At 52.4% G+C, this 12,788-nt stretch overlaps 1 protein-coding gene across 1 annotated transcript; it reads left to right on the forward strand.

Annotated features, from left to right (window-relative positions):
- The first annotated feature begins 217 nt into the window (after positions 1-217).
- On the forward strand, positions 218-11,533 carry LOC142456731 (arpin). The gene is made up of 6 exons (XM_075557965.1): positions 218-394; positions 1,933-2,008; positions 4,716-4,848; positions 8,524-8,730; positions 9,329-9,492; positions 10,793-11,533. The coding sequence occupies exons 1-6, from the start codon at positions 303-305 to the stop codon at positions 10,799-10,801; spliced, it is 681 nt and encodes a 226-aa protein (XP_075414080.1). The 5' UTR covers positions 218-302; the 3' UTR covers positions 10,802-11,533.
- Positions 11,534-12,788: the final 1,255 nt, after the last annotated feature.

Genomic DNA, 12,788 nt, shown 5'->3' on the forward strand with positions numbered 1-12,788 from the left:
TATCTCCTTTGTGCGTGTGTTGGGACAAGGGCCTCCCTCCCCTCGCAGGGAAGGAGGGAAAGTACCCTGAGCCCGCGGACGCAGGTCCCTAACCCGCGATGGGCGTCGCGCAGGAAGCCCGCTCCCAGCGCGCCGGACCGGCGGGAATGGAGCTCGGCTCCTTTAAATCCCGCCCGGGCGCGCCCGAGCGGAGCCGCGCCCTTCCCGGACCCGCAGCCCCGGCCCGGCGCGTCTCCGCCACTCTCCGCCCCGCGCCTCTGCTCCCGGGAGCCGGCTCGCGCCTCGGGCCTCCCGGCGCGGCCATGAGCCGCATCTACCAGGACGGCGCCCTCCGGAACAAGGCGGTGCGGAGCGCGCGGCTGCCCGCCGCCTGGGACCCTGGCGCCCACCAGGGGTAGGCCCCGCCGCCGCCTCTGGGAGCCACCCCAACTCCGCCACCCCAACTCCCCAGGCTGCGGGTGGCACGGAGGAAGGGAAGATTGGGGTGCCCACATTGCCCTCTCGGGCCCGCGCCCCGCAGCCCGAGCTGCACCCCCTGAGACAAAGATGCGCAGGGCCACAGGCCGGCTTGCCCGCGGGCTCGGACCTGTCCCGACCTCTGTCCCTCCTCCAGCGCGGGCCTTTGCACGGGTGCCCACCCCCTCTAGAAAGGACCGCGCCCTTGGGGTGCCGGTGGGAGTTGGCGAGTCCAGGGCAGAGTTGGGTGCAGGAGAGCCCGCCCCGGCGGATATCCAGATCCTAAAAGCAAAGGAGCCCTTCCAGTCAAACTGACACGCCACTCACACCCCTGCCTGGAGCCGATCCCGCGCACAGCGACCTGGGAGCACGGAGTAGAACCGCCCCGTGCGTCCCGACGCTGTCAGTCTTCAGGAAGCAGGCTGCCCAGCCTTTTCCTTTGGAACAGCCGGTGGGCCCCTGTTTTCTTTTAGCAGCCAAGTGCCTTAACCATTGTGCCACCAAGACTGCCTGAAACCCAAATGCTACCTCCTGTTTTGTATGTGGTGGTTGTGACAAAATAAGAGTTGTTTTCCAATCGTGATTTCCTCCCCCCACCCCACACACCTTGTCAGCCTCTCTCCCATTTCTGCATTCCCAAAGAGGGAGCCTCCGGTGCTGATTTTATGCAGAGTGGAACCAGAAAACCTCGGGTTCAGCTGATCTCACGGGCCACCCTGCCATCTCAGTCTGGTCAGGAAAATCCTAAGTCCCCGCATCCCCGTTTCTCCAGCTCCACCAACCACTTCCGTGTTAGGTTGTTGAGGAGCACTGCTGGCGTAGTATGCTGCTAACCCAAGGTCAGAGTTCAAAACCACCGACTGCTCAGGGGAAAGTTGAGGCTTTCCACTCCTGAAGACATTGACAGTCTGGGAAACCCACAGGGGGCAGTTCTGTCCTGTTCGAGAGGGTCACTAGGGGTCAAACTTGATGGCCCTGAGTCATTAGGTCGTCCCCTATGTGATGTGAATGACAACAGAAATATATGCACGGCTTTAAAGTCAATGAGAAGGGATGATCATAGATAGCCCTTTAGAAACACCCCCCCCCTGCCCAAAATTGTTTTTCGGTTAATAAAAAGGCAACATCCTTTATATGTAGTAAACGTTTTGATAGTTTACAAAAACCCTTCGTGCCCACGGTCTTTGTCACCTGAGGAGCAGTGGGGAGTGCTGAATGTGTTCTCTGCCTATTGTATGTAAGACTGAGTTCTGGGCTCTGCAGGGGGGCCCATTGCTTGGTCTCAACAGCACTGCCCTCTGGTAGTGCCCTCACTTGCACACCCACTCTGGGATAATAAAATCCACCCCTCCCACCGCCCCCCATCCCCCCACCCCCACAGGTCAGGATCTTGCTTCGCGGATCTTGGGCCATCACACTGGAAGGGGGCTATTTTCTGGCAGAGCTGACCCATCCCTTCTCTTCCTCTTGTCTCAGGGGCAACGGGGTCCTGCTGGAGGGAGAGCTGGTGGATGTGTCACGGCACAGCATCTTGGATACCCACGGCAGGAAGGTGCGCTGCTTCTGGGGTGGCAGCTCGCTGGCTTTAGTCCTTCCAGAAGTCGCTCCCTGCTCCAGGCTCTGCCAGTGCCGAGGACTGGGGAGGGATGCAGCTTCTTCACTGAGTGGTGCACGGGGTGTTGGGAGATGTGTCCCAACACCAACACCAACCAAATGTGCCTGAAGATGGGAAGGGATCCATTCAGGCCATGCTGGGCAGTGTGTGGCCAGGAGGAAAGGCCCGGGTCGTAGCTCAGAAAACAGACCAGGCCCTGGACCCAGATAGTGTGATTGGGCTGAGATTGGGAGCCTGAAAGCAGGAAGGGGTGAGGTGGATGCTTCAGGACTCAGCTTGTGGATGCCCTGAGGAGGGCCTGCAGGGGTGACTTATGAAAGGAATGGGGCCAGGAGCCTTGCTGGGCATGGAGTAGAGGAGGGGAGGAAGGCAGGATGGGTGGCTGGCTCTTTGTTCTTAGAGTCTAGGGCCCAGATCCCTTCCCTCTGGCCTGGTACTTCCCACTGCCTCAAAGTAGCAGGCAAGGTCAGAGAGGGCAACCAACGACCTCACCCCTCCTGGGTACCAGCTCTGATCCTGGGCAGTTGTGCGCATGCCAGCCCTTGGGAGTGGGTTATCATAAATGTACCGCTACGTTTGTTGTTTGCAGCTCTATAGAAGCAGGGCGGCTCTTGGCACCGACTCATCTTTTTTCATTGCTGTTTGCGACTGGGCATCTAAGAATGTTGGGCGTTTACAAAGCAGGTCACCTGTGTGGACCTGGATCTCCACTGGGTGCACATTGGTGGCAGGGACTATGGGAGAGGGCTGCTGTTTTCTGGGCTTTTATTTCCACGCTTCATGTGACCTCTCCGTTGTTGACAGTTAGTGACTTCCCATCTCCTTGGAGCCCCTGCCACTGTTGCTCTCTCTCATGTCCAAGGTGACATCTTACACAGCCATCTCTTTGCTGTCGCTCGTTGCTGCGCCAAAGGATCCCTGCCTGTCTGCCAAATAGAATCCCAACCCAGAGCGCCAACTGAACGGCTGCCTCCAGCGGATGCTGCTTGTTCTGAGTGTCCGCGCCACCCCATGGCATGACCCGGATATGTTGACAAGGTGACTCGTTGATAGTAGCACCCTGTCAAGGTGGCCAATGGTGCTACCCAGAGCCTTTCTCTCTACCCCATGAGAACGCCCCCCCTCCCAGCCCCCCACTACTTTGATGCCAAGAAATGCTTTGCTTCGCCCTTCCTGGCCATGCCAATCTGGAGTCCTGAGCCAACCTTCTCAGGAGAGTCCATGTGCACGCCCATGCTGAGGCCGAACTTCTGCTAGGGCTGACTTGTGCCCAGGCAGGCAGGGTGCTCTCCTCAGCCCGCTCCAAACTTGCTTCCTCCAAGTTTCTTGGTGAAGCTAGAGCTAAAAAAGCAATGTCCAGTCAGGTCGAGCTCCTCCCTTGGCCATTCCTGACCTCCCTCATCCATATCCACTCACCTCGGCTAGATCCTCAGGAACGCCAGTCCGTCGTGATGGGCTCTCCGACCTACCCCTTCTGACTGCCCCTCGCTCCAAAGCTCATTCCTGCCCTGTTGCCAACTTGTTTCCTGAGAGACCCTCTGGGGTCTTTGCTGCTCCGAAGGATTCCTTCTTATTTACCAGATAAGCTCCCAATGCCAACTGGGGATCTGCCTCCAACTGATCACGCTTGCCTTCCTAGCCTTGGCTTCCCCAGGTCTTGGCCAAGTGGCTCAAGGCGCTCCACTGTAGGTGGGACTCTAGATTTCTGTGTACCTGTCTTGTGTTTAATATCTATTCTAGTCCCTTACCTCTGCACTTGCAGGTCTCTCTGCTCTCTGAGACTTCACCTTCCTCAGCTCTCCCAGGAAGTGGGCATCTCTTCATCAGTCTGCTGGCATCATGCGTTGGCCTTTTCTTGTTAGACTAGCCGGCAAATAGCAGCTAGGGTTCGCTTCCCGCTTAACACCGTGCTTGCTCCTCCCCAGGATCCCATTGAAGCCTTGCAGCATTCCTAAGGGTAGCCATCACTTCACCCCTGGCTCGCAGAGGATCCTGGAGCTTGGGAGGCTGGGAGTGATTTGTTCCAGGTCATGAATCTGTTGGAAGAGGCAGAGGGGCCACTGGGCCCAAGGTCTTTCTCAGTACCTTTCCCATGACACGTTGGCTGTATCCACTTCTGCTTTATGGTGTTCGGGGTGCTTCATGCTTTGTGCTTGGCTCATGGATTTTTGCATGTACTTTCTATCCTGGTCATGTGCAGGCCTTGTGCCCACCCTACTATGGACCTCTAAACCTCAACTCGCAGCCATCTAGTAGATTCTGACTCATACCAGGCCTGTAGGACAGAGTAAAACTGCCCCCTGTGAGTTTCAGAGAGTGTAACTGCTTCCAGGAGTAGAAAGCCTCCACTTTCTCCTATAGAGTGGCTGGTGATTTCGAACCGCTGACCTTGTGGTCAGCAGCCCAACATGCAACCCACTACACCACCAGGGCTCATTGTGTGCTCTACTGAACACATGAATGAATAAATGAATGAATATTTGAATGGGGGACATCAGCCCAGCTTGAATATTTTTTAGAGCTGAGGTGGGACTTGAGGGTTAAGGTGAGGTTGAGGAGGGCCACGCCCAGAGCCCAGGGGAGTTGTGTGTTGAGGTGAGCACAGTGATGGCAGCCTCCTCATTCTCTCTCTGCCGGACCACAGGAACGCTACTACGTGTTGTATGTCCAGCCCAGCAGCATCCACCGCCGCAAATTTGACCCCAAGGGAAATGAACTTGAACCCAACTTCAGCGCTACAAAGAAGGTGAACACGGGCTTCCTCATGTCATCATACAGTAGGTATCCTTCCACCCTTCTCCCTCAGGGCCCTCCCACAGGGCGTTCTTCCTTGGCCCCTGAACCTCTCAGCCCCTAGATAATATCTTCCCAGGATGGTTAGCCTTGAAGCTACCTTGGGACCAGGGTCCTGTCTAGCTTTCTATTTCCCTTCCATCTTCTCCTACAGGCTACAAGACCACCCATGACCTGGCTCTGGACTCTTAACTGGTTGTGTCCATCTGTTTAGGTCATGCTTCTTAGTGGTTTGATAAACACTAAGTAAACAGTCTCCATTTTGTGATCTGATGTGAGTGGTCAATCCATTGGAAGAGGCATTTATTCCCTTGTGGGAATGGCCTGCATCCAACAGCTGTAGATGTTTTGGCAAAGCCTACCCTTTCTTGATCCTGTATCTGATTTGTCATCCTCTGACCTCCTGGTCTGGGGACTTGAGCCAGCAGCCTTTCATCTGACTTGCCGATTTTGGGATTTGTTAGCTTCCATTTTGAATTATGGCATTGGCAAACATATTGACTATACCATGGACTTCCAGAAGAACAAATCAAATTGTCTTGAAAGAAGTAAAACCAGGATGCTCTGTAGAAGGGACGATGTCTAGACTTTTATCTTGTGTACTTTGGACATGTTATGAGGAGACAATAGCCCCAAGAGGAGAGTATCGTGCTTGGTAAAGTGGTGTCAGTGAAAAAGAAGACCCTCAGTGAGATGAATTAACACAGTGGCAGCAACAATGGGCTCAACCTTAGCAGCTATTGTGAGACTGGTCCAGGATGGGGCCGCGTTCCATTCTATGGTACATAAGGTCACTGTGAGTCGGAGCCGGCTCGAGAACACCTAACAATAACAACAACCCCCAAAACCCTGCGAGCCAGCAGCCTGCTGCCTGACCTGCTGCTTTGGGGTTCTTCCGCCCTTGTAACCATGTAAGTCAGGAGAAGCTTCCAGTAAGAGGGGATCCGTAGAGCATCTGGAGACCACTAAAGTTTGTTCCTGCTTCAGCAGATCCTCCCTACCTCTCCCCAAAGCAGTAAGACTCAGGATCTGGAGAGATCCCTGCCTGGCCTCCATTGTTTCAGGAGGAAGGCAGAATTCTGTAGTGAGTTTGGAGACTGACTCGTTGTGTGATCTTAGAGCAGTAACTTAACTTCTCTGAGCACAGGTTTTCTCATCTGTAACATGGGAATCTTAAAGATGGAGTAACCCTCACTGAGATTTACTGGTCAGGAAGATACTGTGCTGACACATGCTTTACAGGCCTCATTTCGTTTACAGCTGCTGTCAGTCCTGTCAAACAGGCACATTTTCTCCCTCCTTTTCAGGCGCAGGGCAATGAAGTAATTTTCTCTAAGCTCAGATTCACGAGTACCCACAGGCCTGCTGTGCAGTCTGTGAGGGGTGACTGAGGCAAGGCATCTAGAGCACTCAGTCACAAAAGACGCTCTGTGGGAGTAGCAGAGGGAGGAGGAGAGTCGGGCATAGGAGGAGGAATGGAAGGGGTAGCTGGCTAACTCCATGAACAACTGCCCCCTTTGCCATGAGACCAGAACTGGAGCGTGCACAGCGACCATTACCGAACAGCTGATTCCTCAAAGACACTACAGGAATCCTGATCTAAACAGGGATTATATGGATCAGAAGTTCAAATTCTCAGGGACTCCAGACTTTCTGGAGCCATGGAGGCTAGATGAACCCCTGAGCCCAGGGCCCTGAGATCATCTTGAAACCTGAAACCAAACATAGGTATCCCCGAAAGTTTTTTAGTGAAGACTGTTTTGAGCAGTCTGATCAGTCAAGATCAATCTAGATCAGTGGTTCTCAACCTTCCTACTGCCATGACCCTTTCATACAGTTCCTCATGTTGAGGTGACCTCCAGCCATGTTTTCATTGCTACTTCATAATTATGGAAAAATGTAATTTTGCTACTGTTATAATTGGGATACCCCTGTGAAAGGGTCATTCGACCCCCAGGGGGTCGCGACCCACAAGTTGAGAACTGCTGATCTATAGGGTATTAAATTGACAACAGCTACTCTTGTGGATTAGACAAGAAGCATGGGGGCGGGCAGTGAGTTTATGGTGATGCAGAAGGGACACTTGGGGAAAAGGAGGCCGGGCATGGCGCCACAACTTGAAGAATGTAATCAATGTCACTGAATTGCTGGTTGGGGTTCCAGTTCATACGAGCAATGACTGATGACTGGTGGCAGATAAGTTCTCGTAGTAATATCGTCTTAGTTTCGTGAGGTACCTTCAGCAAAAGGCATACTTCTATGTCAGGAAAAACCATTTTGAGGTCAGGGCTAATATAAGATTTTTAGCAAAACTTAGATGAACATCTTCTAAAATCACCGAAGCTTCGTAACATAGATAGGCTGTCCTACGTAAAACAATAGTTTTTAGAAGCACCAAGAATTTTGAGGAATGCTGGAAAAATTTACGAAATGAACCCCAAGAGGGAAGACAGTCAACCCGGTGAATGAAGAAACAGCGTCCGAAGAGCAGACACTGGTCGAAGACTATAGGATGACCATTGTTAAGGTAGCTCTTGGAGTTGAGCTCTCACTGGCTCGGCGTTTTCAGTGGTAAGTGATCAAGCTTTGGGTTGAACGGTTTCTAAAAGCACTGCATGAAGATGGGCTGGCTCGAAGGGCTGATCTTTCCAACAAAGCTGAAGCTCCTGAGGACGAGCCTTGCCGCTGCCAGTCCAGTCCCGAGCGAGCGGCGTGCGCCAATCGAAACGGTGGCTTCTGAGGGAGCTGCGGGGCCAGTGAAATGAAGGCAGAGAGATCAGCTGAGAAGTTCTAGTGCCGAAATTTTTGGATTCCAAAGAGGTCATATTGGTAGATTTTCTCAGACCTGGTGATTGCGGAACTTATTTTGAGGAGGATTTCAGAAAATTGAAAACCACAGTGGTGAGGAAAAGGCCAAGGAAGTTGGACCAAGGGGTAATTTTACCCATCAGCTGTGCAGCTGCTCCGTCTTTGAGGGTAGCAGAATGGCTTGTGAAAATCTCATTGGGGTGCCTTACCCCATCTACCCATGGCCCTACCCCTGGTCTGGCCCCTTCAGGCGTCCTTTTGTTTCCCAAACTCAAAAGGATATTTCAAAGAAGAATGATTTGAGACCCCAAGAAGGCCAAAGCTGCCATTTTGCCCTGGTGTAAATCAGAGAATGCAGAATGTCTGGGAGATGGAAGCGCCACCTTCCGAAGAGGGTGGACCTAAGTGTGGACGACATACTGAGAAAACGGTAGCTTCGCGATTTGATGTTTCTCTTGAAGAACATTTTCTATGACTTTCTAGCCATGCTTTTTGACTTACCCTCATATTCTCAGGAACAGAAATCAAAAGAAACGTAAAGGGGAAAAAAAGAAGAAAGAAAAGGTAAACATAAGCCCTTTGTAAGAACTTCAGGAGTCTTGGTGACATAGTGGATTATGCCTTGGGCTACTTAACCACAAGTCCAGCAGTTCAAACCCACCAGTCACTCCGAAGGAGAAAACTGAGGCTTTCTGCTCTTGTAAGATTCACAGCCCCAGGAAGCCACAGGAGCAGGTCTCCCCTGTCCTGCAGGGTAGCTTTGAGCCAAGCTTAATTCGATGGCAGTGAGTGTGTGTTTTTGTTTCTGTAAGTGAATCGATAATAACCCATCCAATGCTGTCTATCTGCAGAGGTAGAAGCCAAGGGGGACACGGACAGGCTCACCCCCGAGGCGCTGAAGGAGCTGGTCAATAAGCCAGAGCTGCTGGCACTGACGGCGAGCCTCACCCCAGACCAGACCGTGGCCTTCTGGATGCCCGAGGCACAGATGGAAGTGATGGAGCTCGAGCTGGGGGCCGGGTTACGGCTGAAAACGCGGGGAGATGGCCCCTTCCTGGGTTAGCAGTACAGCCTTCCTGCTGACATAACTTCTTGTGTGGGAGTTGAGGACTCCTGGTCCCCTTCCTGAGCCTTTCCTCGGAGCTCATGGCCACTGGCTAGTCCAGTCTCGGTGGGCCCCAAGTCACTTGATATTTATTTTAAAATTCCTGGACACATGCCTTTGGGGTCTTGGCCTGGATGCCCTGGATTCCAGAGTGTTGTCCAAGCCCATGGTTCTTGTGAGCAGCCTTATAGCCTAGTAATCTAGTGCAGTGGTTCTCAACCTGTGGGTCGTGACCCCTTTGGGGTTCAAATGACCCTTTCACAGGGGTTGTCCAATTTATAACAGTAGCAAAATGACAGATATGAAGTAGCAATGAAAATAATTTTCTGGTTAGGGGGGTCCCCACAACATGAACTGTACAAAAGGGTCGCGGCATTAGGAAGGCTGAGAACCACTCAGAGACTCCCTCACCACACCCTGGCCGAGACAGTACAGAGGACAAAGGCTGAATCGAGTCCCACAGGACCCCCCACCCCAGACGAAGCCCTCCCCTTCCCCGCAGTGTTTCCCACGCAAGGCAGAAGGCCATTCAGCTTCTCTTCTTCTTTCAGAGTCATTAGCCAAACTGGAGGCAGGAACCGTGACCAGATGTAATTTTGCTGGGGATGGAAAGACAGGCACTTCCTGGACAGACAACATCATGGCCCAGAAGTCTTCAGAAGGGGCCACTGCGGAGGCCCGCGAGCAGGGAGACGGCGCAGAGGACGAGGAGTGGGTAGGTCCGGGAGACGGCTGTGGACCTGGCCTTGGAGTGCTCCTCTCTTCGGGTAGTGTTGTGGGACGAGGGGAGGACAGCAGCTCGTTTATCGGTCGTGATAAGCTCCTCATGGAATTCTGAGGGGTGAGCCCAAGCCTGACAGCCACGGTGAGGGGGACCTGGACGGGCAGTGTCCCCGTTCCGCTGCTTGTGGCGTTGCTGAGTCACAATGGACTCCAGGGCACCCTACATCCACGCACCAGAAACATTCCTACAAGGTTCCGGGGGCACACCCTCCGTCTCAGTATCTTGTGCTGCCCGAACAGAAGCCCCATCCGCGAATGGCTTCAAGAGCAGATGTGAATGTGCTCCCCTTTGGAGGCTCTGCATCCAAACCGGGCCTGGCAGGTAGACCCTTCTGTGAATCTCTTAGTGCGCAGCGTCCATTGACCGCTGTCCGTGTCCCTTGGCATGTCTTTGCATGAGTGCCGCTGTGGCTACTTTCGTAACTCAGAAGTGATTGGGTTTAGGATCCACCCTACGTTGGATTTTCTCATTAACATAAGAACAGGAAAGGCAGGTTGCAGCCCCAAAAATAGATGTCTCAGGGGAGACAGTTTGACCTGGAACCTTTCCGAGCTGGGTCTGTCTGCATGTATGCCCCAAAGATGTAAGGAAACCAGGAGGATTGGAAGAAAGGGGTACTGAGGAGAGCCTGCAAAGGCCAGTAAATCTCTCAAGCATTTCCACTGCAAGTGATTGCATTAGCCGGGCCGGGTCAGGCCAGGCCGTGGTGCAGGCGCATGAGTGATTGGCTTCTTGTTTGAAGTAGCTGGGAAGTGACTGGGTTGCTCCTCACTAGTTTTTCCCCCTGGGTCAGCCTCCTGGTTTAGCATCAGGCTGCAGGCTCTTCACAGTTGGGTTGTTTTCCTAAACTGTATTTCACTCAAAGATTTGAATCGCTATCAAAGGCCCCAATTTGAACAGTAAAAACAAAAATGTTTCCCAACAGGAAAATGAGCCATTTATCTAGGTGATAAAGATGCTTTTTATCTATCTATCTATCTATCTATCTATCTATCTATCTATCTATCTATTTATTTATTTGGGGGTGACAGAGAAAGCAAGGCCAGATAGAATTGAGAGTCTGGATTCTCTTTTGTCTTGGGACGGGGGATCTGGACTGCAAAATCACTGAGAGCTGCCGGCCTGGCTCCAGGGCGAGCCTAAGGAAGAGAAGCTGTTTACCCAAAGACTCACTAACATGCTTTTACTAAGAGCTCTCTCTTTGTGTCTCTGCCCCCTTGGGTTTCCCCAGGATGCCTGAAGTTCATGGGGGACAGCAGGCCTCCAGGGCCCCACCAGAACCTGCTGTGGCGCTGTTGAGAGGTTCTTCCACCCACTTCCACTCTGGAGCTGAAGACAAAGAGCAATCCACCTGAATCAGCCTTACCTGATCCTTCCTACCCCCATCTTGGAACACCCTTTGGATAAGCTCCTCTCGTGGGGGTGGGGGCATACAGTGGCTCAGGGAAGGACCCTCCCTGGGTGAGAATCTAGTCTTCTTAGACCTTTTCCATCCTGGCCCATGATCTGGAACTTATTTTGAGAGACAGGTGGTAGACAAGTCTGGGGCAGTCTGAGATGAACTGGCTTGGTCTTGGTGCAGAGTTGGGGAGCATCCATTGGTCAGAATGGTGGGGGAAGTTTCCAGGGGGCACTTTTCTCTGTGCCTGCGATTCTTCCTGCTTTCTTTCCACACACCCACACCGTCCCAAGCCCCACACTCTGCATTGCAGCCTCTGCTCTCCTGCTCCCAGCCTCCTTGTCCCTGTCCCTGCTTCCTTCCACTGATCCTGTGCCCCCTCCGAGTTTCCTGTCTGCTGCTTCCTTCCTGGGCTGGTTCCTGGTGAATGCTGTTCTCTGCGAGGCCAACAGTGTGCACTCTCACTCCCCATCTCTCAGACTCACTCTGCCAGGCTGCGTTTTTGAAAACACTTCTGTTGTTGTTTTGTACCTTGGGAACTTTTTAATAAACAAGTAAATTTTCAGAAAAGAATTCTTCCAGCGTGCTGAGTTCTTGTCGCGTAAACAGTGTTCCAGCTGAGTAGCGTCCCGATTGGAAGGACTCCCATTTCTCGTTGTTCTTGAACTTTGCCTTGCTGGCTAGTGTACCCAAATGCAGATCCGAGGAGCGAGAGGGAGTTAAGTGTACATGTCCTAAGGAGGAGTAAGGACTGGGGGGCACGTAGATGGACCTTGCTTGACTTGAGGAAAGACAGGGGGTGGCGGTGAGCTCACAACGATGGTGAATTAAGATGACAAGGAGTCGGGGTTCCCTAGTGGGTTATGCTTTGGGCTGCTAACTCCAAGGTCAGTAGTTACAAAACTGCTCCTCAGGAGAAAGATGAAGGCTTTCTACTCCCGTACAGCGTTACAGCCTGGAAGCTCCACCCTGCCCCATAGGTCACTGTGCGTCGGACTGGGCTGGGTAATGGTGAGTGCTTGATGTGAGGATCCATAGTCTCGGACGTTGGAATCAAATTGATAGCAGTGGTTGGGTTGGACTTGGTTAATATATCAAGAAGGAGCCCTAGTGGCACTGCCGGCTGCTAACAGCAAAGTCAGTGGTTCAAACCCACCAGCCGCTCCAAGGGAGAACGATAAGACTGTCTGCTCCCATAGGGATTCAGTTTCGGAAGCTCAATGTGTCAAGGAGTCCCTGTGTGGCACAAACAGATCACACACTTGGCTGCTAACTGAAAGGTTGAACATTCAAGTCTACTGCAAGGCTACTTGGAAGACTGGCCTGGAAATTTACTTCTGAAGAATTAGTCATTGAAAACCTTATGGAACGTAGTCTGAATTGACACACCTGTGATTTCCTTGAATCAGCATCAATTAGATTCCACCTGGGCGACCATGCCAGATGCTTTCTGTGATAATAGCTCCAGCCGCCCTCTGTGAGTGCCCCCGTGTGCTGGCACTGTGCTGGGAACTGGCACGATCTTATTTGTAATTTCCACAGCAATTTCAGGAGTACCTATGATTATTAGCTCAATTTTTCTCATATGAAACTGAAGCTCAGCAGCTTCATAACCAATATGAAGGGCTTCAAAAAAGCTGGGGGGGAAATGGAATGGAAAGTGAATACACTTTTCCCACAAACTTTCTGAAGGCCCTGCATATGTAGGAGAGGACTTCAAACCCAGGCCATTTGGCGGCAATGCCAATATTAATGATCACACCTTTCGGCTTCTGTGTGTATATTACAGAGGAAGAACGAGGCTTCAGAGAGATTGAGCAGCCGAGCC

This window comes from Tenrec ecaudatus, chromosome 9 (genome assembly GCF_050624435.1).
Source record: "Tenrec ecaudatus isolate mTenEca1 chromosome 9, mTenEca1.hap1, whole genome shotgun sequence".
NCBI lineage: Eukaryota > Metazoa > Chordata > Mammalia > Afrosoricida > Tenrecidae > Tenrec > Tenrec ecaudatus.